The sequence below is a fragment of the Oncorhynchus nerka genome, linkage group LG3 (genome assembly GCF_034236695.1).
Source record: "Oncorhynchus nerka isolate Pitt River linkage group LG3, Oner_Uvic_2.0, whole genome shotgun sequence".
NCBI lineage: Eukaryota > Metazoa > Chordata > Actinopteri > Salmoniformes > Salmonidae > Oncorhynchus > Oncorhynchus nerka.
This window is the reverse complement of record NC_088398.1, coordinates 6,832,401-6,851,442: the sequence shown is the minus strand read 5'-3', so window position 1 is coordinate 6,851,442 and position 19,042 is coordinate 6,832,401. Positions and strand designations below refer to the sequence as shown.

Sequence of the window (19,042 nt, the reverse complement as noted above, 5' to 3'; positions counted from 1 at the left end):
TGAGGTGTGAACTAATGATACACACAGTTTCCTCCTTGCGCTGAGTTTTTTTCAGCAAGTTCACTGATGATGCAGCAACAATGAATCAATGTATGTCTTTTTGAATCTCTTATCATGTCATATTCTATGGTACACTATTTCAAATAGGTCTGTCTGCAACTTGTATCTGCAATTGGTTGTAAAAATGGCAAAGGCTTGCTAAAACAACATCTGGTAGAGGGGTAGAATAGCACACAATTCCATGCTGTTTTGAGGGGTAATTCAATCAAAATCTCATATAGTGAGGTAGGGAGTTTACCCCAACTCTTTTGCCGGATTAATTGTGTGTGTATTTTCTGTGTGTGAGTGTAGTGTGTGTGTGAGACTAACATGACATGACCTGTGTTTCTCCCTCCAACCAGCCAACTCCCGCAGGCCAAGCCGCAAGGGGCTGAGGAATGAAAGGGACAAACCGCTGCCACCCCTGTTGGCCAGAGTGGGAGGCAACATTGAGGTCAGACTGCAACTTCTATCAGTCTCTCTCATCGTCTGTCACTATCAAAATAAAAATCGACATTGTTCTCTTCATATCTTCCTCTACAAGCAGTCTTTTCTTTCACCATGTCTACTTCTGCCTGCACATTTTCCTCTCTCTCTTTACCACTTGTCTTTTGTCTCTTTCAGTGTGTATGTTGCTCTAAACCCCCCCACCTCTCTCGCTCTTTCTCTCTCTTTCTCTTTCTCTCTTAGGTGTTGGGCTTCAATGCGCGCCAGAGGAAGGCATTCCTGAATGCAGTGATGCGCTATGGGATGCCTCCTCAGGATGCCTTCACCACCCAGTGGCTGGTCAGAGACCTCAGGGGGAAGTCTGAGAAAGAGTTCAAGTGAGTCTGTGTGTTAATGTCTATGGTCTATCTATTTGTGCGTGTGTGTGCAGTCTTTATGTGTGTGTGTGTTCCCAGGGGTCCTTATAACAGTATTCTCTCTCCCTCTCAGGGCGTATGTCTCTCTCTTCATGCGTCATCTCTGTGAGCCGGGGGCTGACGGAGCGGAGACCTTCGCTGACGGGGTTCCACGGGAGGGGTTGTCACGACAACATGTCCTTACTCGCATCGGCGTGATGTCATTGATCAGGAAGAAAGTAAGCAATGTGTTATCAATTGATCATTTGTTGTTTTGTTTTCATCTAATTGGTGTATGTATTGATTGTATTGATGTCCAGGTGCAGGAGTTTGAGCATGTGAACGGCCAGTGGTCCATGCCCTGGATGATGGAGCTGGAGGAGAACAGGAGGCTGGCAGCCATCGCTGCTGGAGAGGATGTCAAAACACCTTCTACTGGAACCCCCGCTGACACACAGCCCAACACACCTGCCCCAGGTACACACACACACACACACAGCCCAACACCCCCACCCCAGGTACACACACACACAGTCCAACACCCCCGCCCCAGGTACACACACACACACGCACACAGCCCAACATCCCCGCCCCAGGTACACACACACACACACACACACACACAGCCCAACACCCCTGCCCCAGGTACACACACACACACACACAGCCCAACACCCCTGCCCCAGGTACACACACACACACAGCCCAACACCCCTGCCCCGGGTACACACACACACACACACAGCCCAACATCCCCGCCCTAGGTACACACACACACACAGCCCAACATCCCCGCCCCAGGTACACACACACACAGCCCAACATCCCGCCCCAGGTACACACACACAGCCCAACATCCCCGCCCCAGGTACACACACACACAGCCCAACATCCCCGCCCCAGGTACACACACACACACACACACACACACACAGCCCAACATCTCTGCCCCAGGTACACACACACACACACACACACACACACACACAGCCCAACATCCCCGCCCCAGGTACACACACACACACACACACAGCCCAACATCTCTGCCCCAGGTACACACACACAGCCCAACATCCCCGCCCCAGGTACACACACACACACAGCCCAACATCCCCGCCCCAGGTACACACACACACACAGACAGCCCAACATCCCCGCCCCAGGTACACACACACACACAGACAGCCCAACATCCCCGCCCCAGGTACACACACACACACAGACAGCCCAACATCCCGCCCTAGGTACACACACACAAACACAGTAAGATGGAAATATACTCAATCATTCTCACGCTCTCTTTGTCGCTAACAGAGGACCTCACTAAGTCTGAAGACACTGGGAAGGAGACAAAGAAGGAGGGAGAGGCAGAAAAGGACGGCAGGGTGCACAGCAAGACAGAAGACCCAGAGGTGAACATTCTTTATTACATTATACTGCACCCTCCGCTCAGATTGTGATGTCATCCCATCACTACCCCAATCCTCACCCCTTTTCCTCCTCACAGATTATTGAAATCCCAGACGAGATGGAAAACCGCTCTGAAAGGAAAGAGGCAGAGGGAGAGTCCTCCACCACAGAGAACGACAAAGAAAAGAACAAAGACACAGAAGAGAAGGAGGATAAAGAGACTGAAGAGAAGGAAACCAAGGAAACCCAAAAGGAGAACGATTCCCCCACTGAGGTCAAAGGTGAAGGGTCAGAGGCCACAGCAGTGTCACAGGAGGCCAAGCCTAAAGGTCAGTCGGGAAAGTCAGGGTGACACAGATATTGTATTAAGGTCATGTCTCCTGTGGTTGTGACCCCTGACCTGTGTTCTCTCTGTTATAGTGGAGGAGAGCAAAGAGGAGAGGATGGACACCAGTCCTCTTGCAGAGGACAAGAAAGGTAGGTTCTTCTGTTCCTTACACACATTTATGGACACACACACACATGAACAAACATATGGTGCTAACCCAGTATTCTTCCTCCCTTCAGAGCAAAAAGAGGAGAAAGATGGTTTGAAGACCGAGGAGTCTGGCAAGCTGCAGAATGGAGAGAACAGTAAAGGAGTGGCAGCAGCAGCGATGGCGGTGAATGTGAGTGAGGAGAAGAAGAAGGCTACCAAGCAGAGGTTCATGTTCAACATCGCAGATGGAGGATTCACAGGTACACACACAGATCTAGGATCAGCTAACCCTCCCCAACTCCCTAACCTTAACTAGTAACCATTGGGGGGCAGGGGGATGCAAACTGTCCTTTGTTCATTTTCAGTCTCTCTTAACATCTCTCTCTCTCTCCAGAGCTCCACTCTCTGTGGCAGAACGAGGAGAGGGCGGCGACCGTCACCAAGAAGACATTTGAGATCTGGCATCGTCGCCATGACTACTGGCTGCTGGCCGGCATCATACAGTATCCTTTCACTCTGTACCAACGTCACTCTGTACCAACTTCACCCTGTACCAACGTCACCCTGTACCAACGTCACCCTGTACCAACGTCACCCTGTACCAACGTCACTCTGTACCAACGTCACTCTGTACCAAGGTCACTCTGTACCAAGGTCTCTCTGTACCAAGGTCTCTCTGTACCAAGGTCTCTCTGTACCAAGGTCTCTCTGTACCAAGGTCTCTCTGTACCAAGGTCTCTCTGTACCAAGGTCTCTCTGTACCAAGGTCTCTCTGTACCAAGGTCTCTCTGTACCAAGGTCACTCTGTACCAAGGTCACTCTGTACCAGCGTCACTCTGTACCAGCGTCACTCTGTACCAAGGTCTCTCCGTACCAACGTCTCTCCGTACCAAGGTCTTCTCTGTACCAAGGTCTTCTCTGTACCAAGGTCTCTCTGTACCAAGGTCTCTCTGTACCAAGGTCTCTCTGTACCAAGGTCTCTCTGTACCAAGGTCTCAAGGTCTCTCTTTACCAAGGTCTCTCTGTACCAAGGTCTCTCTGTACCAAGGTCTCTCTGTACCAAGGTCTCTCTGTACCAAGGTCACTCTGTACCAAGGTCACTCTGTACCAAGGTCACTCTGTACCAAGGTCACTCTGTACCAAGGTCACTCTGTACCAAGGTCACTCTGTACCAAGGTCTCTCTGTACCAAGGTCTCTCTGTACCAAGGTCTCTCTGTACCAAGGTCTCTCTGTACCAAGGTCTCTCTGTACCAACGTCACTCTGTACCAAGGTCTCTCTGTACCAACTTCACCCTGTACCAATGTCACTCTGCTAATCAAAGTGTGGAGGAGTAGGTTATTAGTTGGATCAGGTATGTTAGTGCAGGGCTGGAACTAAAACATATAGGGCCAGGGTTGGAGTCCACTGCACTACTCAGCAGGATGTCAGAGGTTTGGTGTGAGGACTGTGAATCATTATGATGTCATGACCTTTGACCGTGGCGCCTCTCAGACACGGTTACGCTCGCTGGCAGGACGTGCAGAGCGACGTGAAGTATGCTATCCTCAACGAGCCCTTCAAGGGGGAGATGAGCCGAGGAAACTTCCTGGAGATCAAGAACAAGTTCTTGGCCAGAAGGTTTAAGGTGCGCTGAGCTGGCGGGATGTTTCTGTCTGCTTCTGTCTATTGGAACACACTCTCTCTGTGTTCTGTTGAGCCATCCCTCTCTCCCACTGTCTCTTTCTTTCTGTTAATCACTCTGTTTACCTCTTCCCTCTCTCCTCCTTCTCACCCCCCCCTTAAAAGATTTAGATGCACTATTGTAAAGTGGCTGTTCCACTGGATGTCATAAGGTGAATGCACCAATTTGTAAGTCGCTCTGGATAAGAGCGTCTGCTAAATGACTTAAATGTAAATGTCCTCCTGTCATATCCCTTCCTTCTCTCTCTTTGCCTCTCTCCTCCTCATATCCCTCTCATCTCTGTACCCCCCCTCTCTCTCGGTCTCTAGTTGTTGGAGCAGGCGTTGGTGATTGAGGAGCAGCTTCGCAGGGCAGCCTACCTGAACATGTCTGAGGACCCGGCCCACCCCTCCATGGCCCTCAACACCCGCTTCAGTGAGGTGGAGTGTCTGGCTGAGTCCCACCAACACCTCAGCAAGGAGTCCATGTCAGGGAACAAGCCTGCTAACGCAGTACTGCACAAAGGTAGTGTTGTGTCTTTACTATGGATTAAGTGAAATTTGACATGCTATTGTATCAAATCAATTTTCTGTCATTAATATTACCTGATTAAACTAATCATAGAAATTTAATTAACTAGGAAGTCGGCGCACCACAGAAGAATGTTTATAGAGCTGTTGTCTTCCGAGTAAACTCTTAAAGATGTGGTAATCTTTTATAGCAATAGCAGTCAATTATTAATCGTAACCTTATTCAGTCACATCTGAACATCGTCAAATTATTTGTTATCTTCACGAACCCTGTCTAACAAATTGAATCAGCAATACAAAATTTGGTTTAATTATTTATTTACTAAAAATCACACAGAATTCCATATACACAGGATGGATCATACATTGATGACTAATTATGTCCTAAAAGAAAACTTCCCTATAGTGGACAAAACCGATATGACGGCTGGTTACACAAAGAAAGGGGGTTGGGTTTGAATGAAAGCCCGGGAAGACTGAGGAACAAAAGGATTGGGTCTTTATCGGACCTTATGAAGCTATGCTATCATAAATACAGAATCTTATGCATTCAAATGGTCGTTCAACCATTTGCAACCAGAGCTTACGCTGAGGTTGGCTTAGTCAGCCGTGAATAGGGTCACTGGAGCTCTTATAGAAATGTAGAAAAGGGGTTGGTTCATCATTTCCAACCAATGCCTATTCACGTGGGCGTGGCCATTGATTGAGCATATTTTACTTATGAAAAGATTCTCTCATTTTAAAAACTAAAATTAAATTTAATCTTTTCACAAATAGTTTCATAACATTTAAATTGCACAACAATTCCATGTGAATCTAGAATGTGTAGATTTTCCAAGACACAGTTTGTCATCCTATCATCAGCAATAATGTCTCAGACCACAACTGATCTGACATCATATTCTTTAAGTACCAACGGTTACTTTCAACTGGTTGGATTACCAAAATATGTTCCGTTCCCAACCTTTTGATGTTTCCATACTCTCTCTATGTTAACCTCTCTGGGATATTCGGGACGGTAGCGTCCCACCTCGCCAACAGCCAGTGAAAGTGCAGGGCGCCAATTTCAAAACAACAAAAATCTCATATTTAAAATTCCCCAAGCATACAAGTATTTTACACCATTTTAAAGATAAAATTCTCGTTAATTCAGCCAAAGTATCTGATTTCAAAAAGGCTTTACAGCGAAAGCACCACAAACGATTATGTTAGGTCACCACCAGGTCACAGAAAAACATTTTTCCAGCCAAAGAGAGGAGTCACAAAAAGCAGAAATATACATACAATGAATCACTAACCTTTGATGATCTTCATCAGATGACACTCATAGGACTTCATGTTACACAATACATGTATGTTTTGTTTGATAAAGTGCATATTTATATCCACAAATCTCATTTTACATTGGCGTGTTATGTTCAGTAGTTATAGCATCATAAATATTCACTTACCTTTGATGATCTTCATCAGAATGCACTCCCAGGAATCCCAGTTCCACAATAAATGTTTGATTTGTTCGATAAAGTTAATAATTTATGTCCAAATACCTCCTTGTGTTAGGGCGTTTGGTAAACAAATCCAAACGCGCGTCCAGCCGAAAGGTCGGATGAAAAGTCCAAAAGGTTATATTACAGGTCGTAGAAACATGTCAAAAGAGGTATAGAATCAATCTTTAGGATGTTGTTATAAAAAATCTTCAATAATGTTCCAACCGGAGAATTCCTTTCTCTGTAGAAAAGCAATGGAACGCAAGGTAACATTCACATGACCGCACGTCACAAGCTCGTGGCAATCTGCCAGACACCTGGCTCAGTCCTCTCATTCGTACCCCCTTCAAAGTAGAAGCATCAAACAAGGTTCTAAAGACTGTTGACATCTAGTGGAAGCCTTTGGAAGTGCAAAATGACCCCACAGACACTGGATATTGGAAAGGCAATGAGTTGAAAAACTACAAACCTCAGATTTCCCACTTCCTGGTTGGATGTTTCTCAGGTTTCCACCTGCCAAATGAGTTCTGTTATACTCACAGACATCATTCAAACAGTTTTAGAAACTTCAGAGTGTTTTCTACCCAAATATACTAATTTTTTTTCACAAAAAAGTATTTAGTCAGCCACCAATTGTGCAAGTTCTTCCACTTAAAAAGATGAGAGGCCTGTAAATGTTCATCATAGGTACACTTCAACTATGACAGACAAAATGAGGAAAAAAATCCAGAAAATCACATTGTAGGATTTTTTATGAATTTATTTGCAAATTATGGTGGAAAATAAGTATTTGGTCAATAACAAACAAGCAAGATTTCTGGCTCTCACAGACCTGTAACTTCTTCTTTAAGAGGCTCGTCTGTCATCCACTCGTTACCTGTATTAATGACACCTGTTTGAACTTGTTATCAGTATAAAAGACACCTGTCCACAACCTCAAACAGTCACACTCCAAACTCCACTATGGCCAAGACCAAAGAGCTGTCAAAGGACACCAGAAACAAAATTGTAGACCTGCACCAGGCTGGGAAGACTGAATCTGCAGTAGGTAAGCAGCTTGGTTTGAAGAAATCAACTGTGGGAGCAATTATTAGGAAATGGAAGACATACAAGACCACTGATAATCTCCCTCGATCTGGGGCTCCACGCAAGATCTCACCCCGTGGGGTCAAAATGATCACAAGAACGGTGAGCAAAAATCCCAGAACCACACGGGGGGACCTAGTGAATGACCTGCAGAGAGCTGGGACCAAAGTAACAAAGCCTACCATCAGTAACACACTATGCCGCCAGGGACTCAAATCCTGCAGTGCCAGACGTGTCCCCCTGCTTAAGCCAGTACATGTCCAGGCCCGTCTGAAGTTTGGTAGAGAGCATTTGGATGATCCAGAAAAAGATTGGGAGAATGTCATATGGTCAGATGAAACCAAAATATAACTTTTTGGTAAAAACTCACCTCGTCGTGTTTGGAGGACAAAGAATGCTGAGTTGCATCCAAAGAACACCATACCTAATGTGAAGCATGGGGGTGGAAACATCATGCTTTGGAGCTGTTTTTCTGCAAAGGGACCACGATGACTGATCTGTGTAAAGGAAAGAATGAATGGGGCCATGTATCGTGAGATTTTGAGTGAAAACCTCCTTCCACCAGCAAGGGCATTGAAGATGAAACGTGGCTGGGTCTTTCAGCATGACAATGATCCCAAACACACCGCCCGGGCAACGAAGGAGTGGCTTCATAAGAAGCATTTCAAGGTCCTGGAGTGGCCTAGCCAGTCTCCAGATCTCAACCCCATAGAAAATCTTTGGAGGGAGTTGAAAGTCCGTGTTGCCCAGCAACAGCCCCAAAACGTCACTGCTCTAGAGGAGATCTGCATGGAGGAATGGGCCAAAATACCAGCAACAGTGTGTGAAAACCTTGTGAAGACGTACAGAAAACGTTTGACCTCTGTCATTGCCAACAAAGGGTATATAACAAAGTATTGAGATAAACTTTTGTTATTGACCAAATAATTATTTTCCACCATAATTTGCAAATAAATTCATTAAATATCCTACAATGTGATTTTCAGGAATTTTTTTCTCATTTTGTCTGTCATAGTTGAAGTGTACCTATGATGAAAATTACAGGCCTCTCTCATATTTTTAAGTGGGAGAACTTGCACAATTCGTGGCTGACTAAATACTTTTTTGCCCCACTGTATATGCACATTCTAGCTTTTATGGCTGAGTAGCAGGAAGTTTACTCTGGGCACCTTATTCATCCAAGCTACTCAATACTGCCCCCCAGTCACCAAGAAGTTACAAAGGGCTTTCCAAGTGTCCATTCTGTTTAGTAGAGAGAGAAAAGGGGGAAAGGTATTTATGGGGGTCATAAACCTCACCAACAGGGCAACGTCATGACAGTAGGCTACACATTTACATTTACATTTAAGTCATTTAGCAGACGCTCTTATCCAGAGCGACTTACAAATTGGTGCTTTCACCTTATGACATCCAGTGGAACAGCCACTTTACAATAGTGCATCTAGGTCTTTTAAGGGGGGGAGAAGGATTACTTTATCCTATCCTAGGTATTCCTTAAAGAGGTGGGGTTTCAGGTGTCTCCGGAAGGTGGTGATTGACTCCGCTGTCCTGGCGTCGTGAGGAGTTTGTTCCACCATTGGGGGCCAGAGCAGCGAACAGTTTTGACTGGGCTGAGCGGGAACTGTACTTCCTCAGTGGTAGGGAGGCAGCAGGCCAGAGGTGGATGAACGCAGTGCCCTTGTTTGGGTGTAGGGCCTGATCAGAGCCTGGAGGTAGTGAGGTGCCGTTCCCCCACAGCTCCGTAGAGGCAAGCACCATGGTCTTGTAGCGGATGCGAGCTTCAACTGGAAGCCAGTGGAGAGAGCGGAGGAGCGGGGTGACGTGAGAGAACTTGGGAAGGTTGAACACCAGACGGGCTGCGGCGTTCTGGATGAGTTGTAGGGGTTTAATGGCACAGGCAGGGAGCCCAGCCAACAGCGAGTTGCAGTAATCCAGACGGGAGATGACAAGTGCCTGGATTAGGACCTGCGCCGCTTCCTGTGTGAGGCAGGGTCGTACTCTGCGGATGTTGTAGAGCATGAACCTACAGGAACGGGCCACCGCCTTGATGTTATTTGAGAACGACAGGGTGTTGTCCAGGATCACGCCAAGGTTCTTAGCGCTCTGGGACGAGGACACAATGGAGTTGTCAACCGTGATGGCGAGATCATGGAACGGGCAGTCCTTCCCCGGGAGGAAGAGCAGCTCCGTCTTGCCGAGGTTCAGCTTGAGGTGATGATCCGTCATCCACACTGATATGTCTGCCAGACATGCAGAGATGCGATTCGCCACCTGGTCGTCAGAAGGGGGAAAGGAGAAGATTAATTGTGTGTCGTCTGCATAGCAATGATAGGAGAGACCATGTGAGGTTATGACAGAGCCAAGTGACTTGGTGTATAGCGAGAATACACACACACACACACACACAAACACAGACTCGCTCTCTTTCTTTCTCATTGTCTCTTTTCTGTCTCTGCTGTTCTTACCCACTTCCATCATCTATTTTTCTTATTTCTCTCCCTCCCGTCATTGTTTCCTAAACTCTGTCAGTTGGACTTTGGTGGTGGTAACTCTGTCTCTCTCCTTCAGTTCTCAAACAGCTTGAGGAGCTTCTGAGTGACATGAAGGCCGACGTCACCCGTCTCCCGGCAACCATCGCCCGTATACCACCCGTCGCCGTGAGGCTGCAGATGTCGGAGAGGAACATCCTCAGCCGATTGGCCAGCCGCGGGTCCGAGGTCACCGGCCAGAGCCAATCACAGACCACGCAGCAGATGCAGGTGCCACGCTGACCAATTCCGCCAGTCCTCCCTAAGGCGTTCTCCCACCCCTGTTTTGGAATTGAAGAGTGACCCTCATCTCACCCCGCTCTGCACCTCTCCTGTCCCCAAACCAAAAGTCACACTCTGGACAGTAGAGTAAGGTCTCTACCCACCAATACATCACACTCTGGACAGTAGAGTAAGGTCTCTACCCACCAATACATCACACTCTGGACAGTAGAGTAAGGTCTCTACCCACCAATACATCTTCTCTGGACAGTAGAGTAAGGTCTCTACCCACCAATACATCTTCTCTGGACAGTAGAGTAAGGTCTCTACCCACCAATACATCTTCTCTGGACACAGCAGACTACAAATGTTCTGCTTCCTCTTCACTCAAAGACACCTGGAGGAACACAGTCTCTGTTCTCCACTGGGAACACCTTCTCTACAGTATCTACCTAATGAACTGCAGCACTGTCTCTGTGTCTGTCTGTTATGTGTCTAACTTTCACAGGTTGTTTTCACTGTATCTTTCCCCAAGCCTCTCTAAAATAGACAGCGGTGTACCTGGCTCTGTCCCATAGAATTAGAATGGGTCAAATGGTCTTTTCCACTTCAAGTAAAGGTTCTATAATATGTGGACTCGTTGTTCTATGGGTGTGCAGAATTCAATTTGATATGCAACATGTACAATTCAATTCGGTAAATATGAAATCATGTGGAATTTAGAACTATGTCTGTTCTGCCCATTCCATTTCTGGGTGTGTACCTCTTCTGAGTGTGTGTGTGTGTATGTGTGTCTGTGTGTGTAGGTGGGTACACTGCTCTATACTTCCCACAGAGAGACTGTTAATAACTATCAACTGATGAGGATGCTTTAGTAGAATAATATTGGTTCTGTGTTACACTCCTGCCCCTCCCCCTCTTCACTGCTTCCTTCACCTGCACACTCAGGTGGTCCATAACACTAGCCTGTTATTGGCTCTCCCCGCTCCTCGGCCACGCCCCGTCCTGCAGCTCTCCATTCCTGAGCGATTGTGTCAGAAATGTTCCCGTAGGCCTCGCCCCCCTTTTGCCCAAATAAGGACATGCAATAGCTCCACTAGTGTCGACACACGGGGCTGCATTGAGAATGATGGCAATCTCTAAATTAATGAAATGTCTTAGTCTAATGTTTTGTTCTTTTACATTTTGGAATATTATTATGGTTACCAGCTTGTTGTTTTTATCGTTACAGTTTCTTCTGAGAACTCCAATAAAAAGGGTAACAGTTTGTGATGCTTGTTTCTTTGCCCTTTATTATGTGAGGGCATTATCTGGATACATCACATTGTATTATAAACTGGGTGGGGTCGAGCCCTGAATGCTGATTGGCTGACAGCCGTGGTATACCACAGGTATGACAAAACGTGTATTTTTACTGCACTAATTACATTGGTAACCAGTTTATAATAGTAATGAGGCACCTCAGGGGTTTGTGATATATGGCCAATATACCACGGCTAAGGGTTGTGTCCAAGCACTCCACGTTTCGTTGTGGTTAAGGACAGCCCTTAGCCGTGGTATATTGGCCATATACCACACCTCGGGCCTTATTGCTTAAATGACCAATGGTACGCGTCATAATTTGACCTACAAGGTCTGTGGAAGGGCATCATCTGATTTAACTGTATCTATAAAGTAATACAACCATAGAACACAGGTACAGGAGGAGGAGGGAGTGTGGCTGTAAATGTATGATGGGAAAGATGAATGCTAATTTCCTTTTGCAGGAGAGGGAAGGAGAACAAGTGGCCAGTTAGAGGGAGAGAAGAAGAGAGAGACAGGAACAGACTTGTTTTCCCAGACAGAGAGAGGTGCAATTAAGAAAGTTGGGGGAAATTACAGGGCAGGAGAAAATACTGCATTGTAATAGAGCCTGCTGATAACTTAACAGGACAGAGACGGGGACGGAGGGATAGAGAGATAGGGAGGGACGGATAGAGAGATGGGGAGGGACGGATAGAGAGATAGGGAGGGAGGGACAGAGAGAAGGCAGTCAGGAATTGTAGAGAGGGGGAACAACAGGGAGAGACGGGGAGGAAATGAGTGAGAAAGAAGAGGTAGATAGAGGGACAGAAGGGAGAAGCAGCTGGAATAGTGTAGTATACGCTAGTTAACTGGACACAGTGGACAGACCACACTGCACTAACCTCTAGCTCATCTTCGTTCTGTTGTAAAAACTGGATCTATGAGACTGAACTGCTGTCTAGAACACCTGAGCAAAAGTCATTCAATGTCTTGTGGGTAAGTACTATCTATAGACACAGTTAGCATGTGAAGCTCACAGGTGTGAAAGGGGAAGAGAGCCCAACTCAAACTCCTGCAGGCGTTTTGTTTCACTAACCAGTATGTTTGTGTGTCTGCAATTCCTGGTGTTAACCATTGTTCTAACACCTGCAGTACAAACGTCTTGTTAGTCTGTGCATGTGTTTGCGCATGTGTGCTCGCTCACATGCTTGTGTATGTACACTCTAGCCTTTTGTAATGTATGTATTTAAATATATTTAAAATCCCATACATGGGAGAACTAATTATATTCCCATTGGCTGATCATTCTGAGTGTACACCTTCCTATTTTTGAGTTGCACCCGCTTTTGCCCTCAGAAAAGCCTCAATTGGACTCTAGAAGGTGTCGAAAGCATTCTACAGGGATGTTGGCCCATGTTGACCTCCCACAGTTGTATCAAGTTGGATGGATTTGCTTTTGGGTGGTGGACCATTTTTGATACACACAGGAAACTGTTGAATGTGAAAAACCCAGCAGCGTTGCAGTTCTTGACACAAACCGGTGCGCCTGACACCTACTACCATACTGAATTCAAAGGCACTTAATCTTTTGTCTTGTCATTCACCCTCTGAATGGCTCACACACACAGTCCATGTCTCATTTGTCTCAAGGATTAAAAACCCTTCTTTATCCTGTATTCTCCCCTTCATCTAAACTGATTCAAGTGGATTTAACAGGTGACATCAATAAGGGATCATAGCTTCACCTGGATTCACCTGGTCAGTCTATGTCACAGAAAGCTTTTGTCTTGTCATTAACAGGTGACATCAATAAGGGATCATAGCTTCACCTGGATTCACCTGGTCAGTCTGTGTCACAGAAAGCTTTTGTCTTGTCATTAACAGGTGACATCAATAAGGGATCATAGCTTCACCTGGATTCACCTGGTCAGTCTATGTCACAGAAAGCTTTTGTCTTGTCATTAACAGGTGACATCAATAAGGGTCATAGATTCACCTGGTCAGTCTGTGTCACAGAAAGCTTTTGTCTTGTCATTAACAGGTGACATCAATAAGGGATCATAGCTTCACCTGGATTCACCTGGTCAGTCTGTGTCACAGAAAGCTTTTGTCTTGTCATTAACAGGTGACATCAATAAGGGATCATAGCTTCACCTGGATTCACCTGGTCAGTCTATGTCACAGAAAGCTTTTGTCTTGTCATTAACAGGTGACATCAATAAGGGTCATAGATTCACCTGGTCAGTCTGTGTCACAGAAAGCTTTTGTCTTGTCATTAACAGGTGACATCAATAAGGGTCATAGATTCACCTGGTCAGTCTGTGTCACAGAAAGCTTTTGTCTTGTCATTAACAGGTGACATCAATAAGGGATCATAGCTTCACCTGGATTCACCTGGTCAGTCTGTGTCACAGAAAGCTTTTGTCTTGTCATTAACAGGTGACATCAATAAGGGATCATAGCTTCACCTGGTCAGTCTGTGTCACAGAAAGCTTTTGTCTTGTCATTAACAGGTGACATCAATAAGGGATCATAGCTTCACCTGGATTCACCTGGTCATTCTGTGTCACAGAAAGCTTTTGTCTTGTCATTAACAGGTGACATCAATAAGGGATCATAGCTTCACCTGGATTCACCTGGTCAGTCTGTGTCACAGAAAGCTTTTGTCTTGTCATTAACAGGTGACATCAATAAGGGTCATAGCTTCACCTGGATTCACCTGGTCAGTCTGTGTCACAGAAAGCTTTTGTCTTGTCATTAACAGGTGACATCAATAAGGGTCATAGATTCACCTGGTCAGTCTGTGTCACAGAAAGCTTTTGTCTTGTCATTAACAGGTGACATCAATAAGGGTCATAGCTTCACCTGGTCAGTCTGTGTCACAGAAAGCTTTTGTCTTGTCATTAACAGGTGACATCAATAAGGGTCATAGATTCACCTGGTCAGTCTGTGTCACAGAAAGCTTTTGTCTTGTCATTAACAGGTGACATCAATAAGGGTCATAGATTCACCTGGTCAGTCTGTGTCACAGAAAGCTTTTGTCTTGTCATTAACAGGTGACATCAATAAGGGATCATAGCTTCACCTGGATTCACCTGGTCAGTCTGTGTCACAGAAAGCTTTTGTCTTGTCATTAACAGGTGACATCAATAAGGGTCATAGATTCACCTGGTCAGTCTGTGTCACAGAAAGCTTTTGTCTTGTCATTAACAGGTGACATCAATAAGGGATCATAGCTTCACCTGGATTCACCTGGTCAGTCTGTGTCACAGAAAGCTTTTGTCTACTCCGTGTATTTACATACATTTAAATCTCACTGTTAGATGTCCAGGCAAGAGAGATGATACGATTTGCAAGCCAAAGTGATCGCCCTGGAAGATTCTTGTTTTGACAATAGTTACTGTCAGACAGGGCTCTTACTTTGGTGTCATTTATTAGTATTTATTTCAAACCCATCCCCCACCAGGCTGCTGAGGGGAGGACGGCTCATAATAATGGCTGGAACGGATGTGTTGGAAACAATGTGTTTGATGTTGTTGATACCATTCCACCGATTCTGCTCCAGCCATTACCACGAGCCCATCCTCCCCAATTAAGGTGCCACCAACCTCCTATGTCCCCCACCCCTCCCTTCAGAGGACAAAAGCAACCTTGTTTTTACACACTTTCTCCCTAGATATGTTTCTACGTACATGTCACTTTCCCCACACATGACAAAAATACAGTTCAATATACACTGAGTGTACAAAACATCAGGAACTCCTTCCATGATATAGACTGACCAGGTGAATCCAGGTGAAAGCTATAATTGCTTATTAATGCCCACTTCAATCAGTGTAGATGACTGGGAGAAGACCGGTTAAAGAAGGATTTTCGAGCCTTTAGATAATTGAGACATGGATTGTGCATGTGTGCCATTCAGAGGGTCAATGGGCATGGCAAAAGATGGAAGTCCCTTTGAATGGGGTATGTTAGTAGGTACCAGGCGCACCGGTTTGTGTCAAGAACTGCAATGCTCCTGGGGTTTTCACGCTCAACAGTTTCCTGTGTGTATCAAGAATTGTCCACCACCCAAAGGACATCCAGCCAACTTCCAGCCATCTGTGGGAAGCATTGGAGTCAACATGAGCCAGCATTCCTGTGGAAAGTGTTGTCCTGTAGGGCTGGGAATTGCCAGGGTCCTCACGATACGATATTATCATAATACTTAGGTGTCGGTATGATTAGTATTGCGGTTCTTACGATTCTCATGATTCTATATGTATTGCGATTCGATTTTCCAAACATATTGCTCACCAAATGTCTGTGGAGGGACAAGAGAGAGTCATGAGAAAACAAGTTTTGATCAGTCATGGAAATAAATGTGCTTAAAACACATTGGCTCCTTATTTAAAAAGAAGACGGAGAACAAGATATGAAATGAAAATGGAGTTTTGGTGCATGTACAGCCTACTATAGCAAAAATAGTATTGCAATATTGTCAAAATGATACAATATATCGTCAAAAATAATATCAGAATATGTAACTGTATCAATGGTTTCCCCCGTCACTATTAGTCAGTGTGAGAGTGTGTTCTTTCATTGAAGGCAAATTATCATCACTTATCATCAATTATCAACACACGTGTGTATGTGTGTTAGTCAGTGTGTGTGAGAGTGTATACATACCCTGCAAGAGTGACCGGATCAAGAGATGTCATCACTTGGTATGTGTGTGTTAGTAAGTGTGTGTGAATCTTTGTGGAAGGTGGTCATCACGTTTGGGTGTTAGAAATTATACACAACAGCAACATGACTGAACAGGGAAAAGCCCTTCTCAACGTCAGCTCTGTACAGTGGGGCAAAAAAATATTTAGTCAGCCACCAATTGTGCAAGTTCTCCCACTTAAAAAGATGAGAGAGGCCTGTAATTTTCATCATAGGTACACTTGAACTATGACAGACAAAATTAGAAAAAAAATCCAGAAAATCACATTGTAGTATTTTTTATGCATTTATTTGCAAAATATGGTGGGGAAAAGTATTTGGTCACCTACAAACAAGCACGATTTCTGGCTCTCACAGACCTGTAACTTCTTCTTTAAGAGGCTCCTCTGTCATCCACTCGTTACCTGTATTAATGGCACCTGTTTGAACTTGTTATCAGTATAAAAGACACCTGTCCACAACCTCAAACAGTCACACTCCAAACTCCACTATGGCCAAGACCAAAGAGCTGTCAAAGGACACCAGAAACAAAATTGTAGACCTGCACCAGGCTGGGAAGACTGAATCTGCAATAGGTAAGCAGCTTGGTTTGAAGAAATCAACTGTGGGAGCAATTATTAGGAAATGGAAGACATACAAGACCACTGATAATCTCCCTCGATCTGGGGCTCCACGCAAGATCTCACCCCGTGGGGTCAAAATGATCACAAGAACGGTGAGCAAAAAAGACCTGCAGAGAGCTGGGACCAAAGTAACCAAAGCCTACCATCAGTAACACACTACCCCGCCAGGGACTCAAATCCTGCAGTGCCAGACATGTCCCGCTGCTTAAGCCAGTACATGTCCCGGCCCGTCTGAAGTTTGCTAGAGAGCATTTGGATGATCCAGAAGAAGATTGGGAGAATGTCATATGGTCAGATGAAATCAAAATATAACTTTTTGGTAAAAACTCAACTCGTCGTTTTTGGAGGACAAAGAATGCTGAGTTGCATCCAAAGAACACCATACCTACTGTGAAGCATGGGGGTGGAAACATCATGCTTTGGGGCTGTTTTTCTGCAAAGGGACCAGGACGACTGATCCGTGTAAAGGAAAGAATGAATGGGGCCATGTATCGTGAGATTTTGAGTGAAAACCTTCTTCCATCAGCAAGGGCATTGAAGATGAAACGTGGCTGGGTCTTTCAGCATGACAATGATCCCAAACACACCGCCCGGGCAACGAAGGAGTGGCTTTGTAAGAAGCATTTCAAGGTACTGGAGTGGCCTAGCCAGTCTCCCGATCTCAACCCCATAGAAAATCTTTGGGGGGAGTTGAAAGTCTGTGTTGCCCAGCAACAGCCCCAAAACATCACTGCTCTAGAGGAGATCTGCATGGAGGAATGGGCCAAAATACCAGCAACAGTGTGTGAAAACCTTGTGAAGACTTACAGAAATCGTTTGACCTCTGTTTTTATTTATTTGATTTATTTCACCTTTATTTAACCAGGTAGGCTAGTTGAGAACAAGTTCTCATTTACAACTGCGACCTGGCCAAGATAAAGCATAGCAGTGTGAACAGACAACACAGAGTTACACATGGAGTAAACAATTAACAAGTCAATAACACAGTAGAAAAAAAAGAGTCTATATACATTGTGTGCAAAAGGCATGAGGTAGGCAAATAATTACAATTTTGCAGATTAACACTGGAGTGATAAATTATCAGATGGTCATGTACAGGTAGAGATACTGGTGTGCAAAAGAGCAGAAAAGTAAATAAATATAAACAGTATGGGGAGGAGGTAGGTAAATTGGGTGGGCTATTTACCGATAGACTATGTACAGCTGCAGCGATCGGTTAGCTGCTCAGATAGCAGATGTTTGAAGTTGGTGAGGGAGATAAAAGTCTCCAACTTCAGCGATTTTTGCAATTCGTTCCAGTCACAGGCAGCAGAGAACTGGAACGAAAGGCGGCCAAATGAGGTGTTGGCTTTAGGGATGATCAGTGAGATACACCTGCTGGAGCGCGTGCTACGGGTGGGTGTTGCCATCGTGACCAGTGAACTGAGATAAGGTGGAGCTTTACCTAGCATGGACTTGTAGATGACCTGGAGCCAGTGGGTCTGGCGACGAATATGTAGCGAGGGCCAGCCGACTAGAGCATACAGGTCACAGTGGTGGGTGGTATAAGGTGCTTTAGTAACAAAACGGATGGCACTGTGATAAACTGCATCCAGTTTGCCGAGTAGAGTATTGGAAGCTATTTTGTAGATGACATCGCCGAAGTCGAGGATCGGTAGGATAGTCAGTTTTACTAGGGTAAGTTTGGAGGCGTGAGTGAAGGAGGCTTTGTTGCGTAAGCCGACTCTAGATTTGATTTTAGATTGGAGATATTTGATATGAGTCTGGAAGGAGAGTTTACAGTCTAGCCAGACACCTAGGTACTTATAGATGTCATTGCCAACAAAGGGTATATAACAAAGTATTGGGATAAACTTTTGTTATTGACCAAATACTTATTTTCCACCATAATTTGCAAATAAATTCATTAAAAATCCTACAATGTGATTTTCTGGATTTGTTTTCTAATTTTCTCTGTCATAGTTGAAGTGTACCTATGATGAAAATTACAGGCCTCTCTCATCTTTTTAAGTGGGAGAACTTGCACAATTGGTGGCTGACTAAATACTTTTTTCCCCCACTGTAACAAAAAGGGATTCAGACATATGTGGCACACAAGATACATGGTGCTCTCGGCCCCAGCCACTACAGATCAGGAGCTTTAA

At 45.2% G+C, this 19,042-nt stretch overlaps 1 protein-coding gene across 3 annotated transcripts in view; it reads left to right on the top strand.

Annotated features, from left to right (window-relative positions):
* The window catches only part of LOC115142089 (chromodomain-helicase-DNA-binding protein 4-like), a 45,855-nt gene extending 34,304 nt beyond the window's left edge, over nucleotides 1-11,551 (top strand). For all 3 annotated transcript variants that reach the window (XM_065007649.1, XM_065007639.1, XM_065007634.1), the window contains exons 30-41: nucleotides 402-493; nucleotides 730-863; nucleotides 976-1,120; nucleotides 1,202-1,358; nucleotides 2,196-2,293; nucleotides 2,389-2,620; nucleotides 2,712-2,768; nucleotides 2,859-3,029; nucleotides 3,164-3,272; nucleotides 4,263-4,395; nucleotides 4,761-4,956; nucleotides 10,103-11,551. In XM_065007649.1, the coding sequence (XP_064863721.1) occupies nucleotides 402-493; nucleotides 730-863; nucleotides 976-1,120; nucleotides 1,202-1,358; nucleotides 2,196-2,293; nucleotides 2,389-2,620; nucleotides 2,712-2,768; nucleotides 2,859-3,029; nucleotides 3,164-3,272; nucleotides 4,263-4,395; nucleotides 4,761-4,956; nucleotides 10,103-10,305 (1,727 nt within the window). In that variant the 3' untranslated portion in view covers nucleotides 10,306-11,551. The remainder of the gene's footprint in view (nucleotides 1-401; nucleotides 494-729; nucleotides 864-975; nucleotides 1,121-1,201; nucleotides 1,359-2,195; nucleotides 2,294-2,388; nucleotides 2,621-2,711; nucleotides 2,769-2,858; nucleotides 3,030-3,163; nucleotides 3,273-4,262; nucleotides 4,396-4,760; nucleotides 4,957-10,102) is intronic.
* Nucleotides 11,552-19,042: the final 7,491 nt, after the last annotated feature.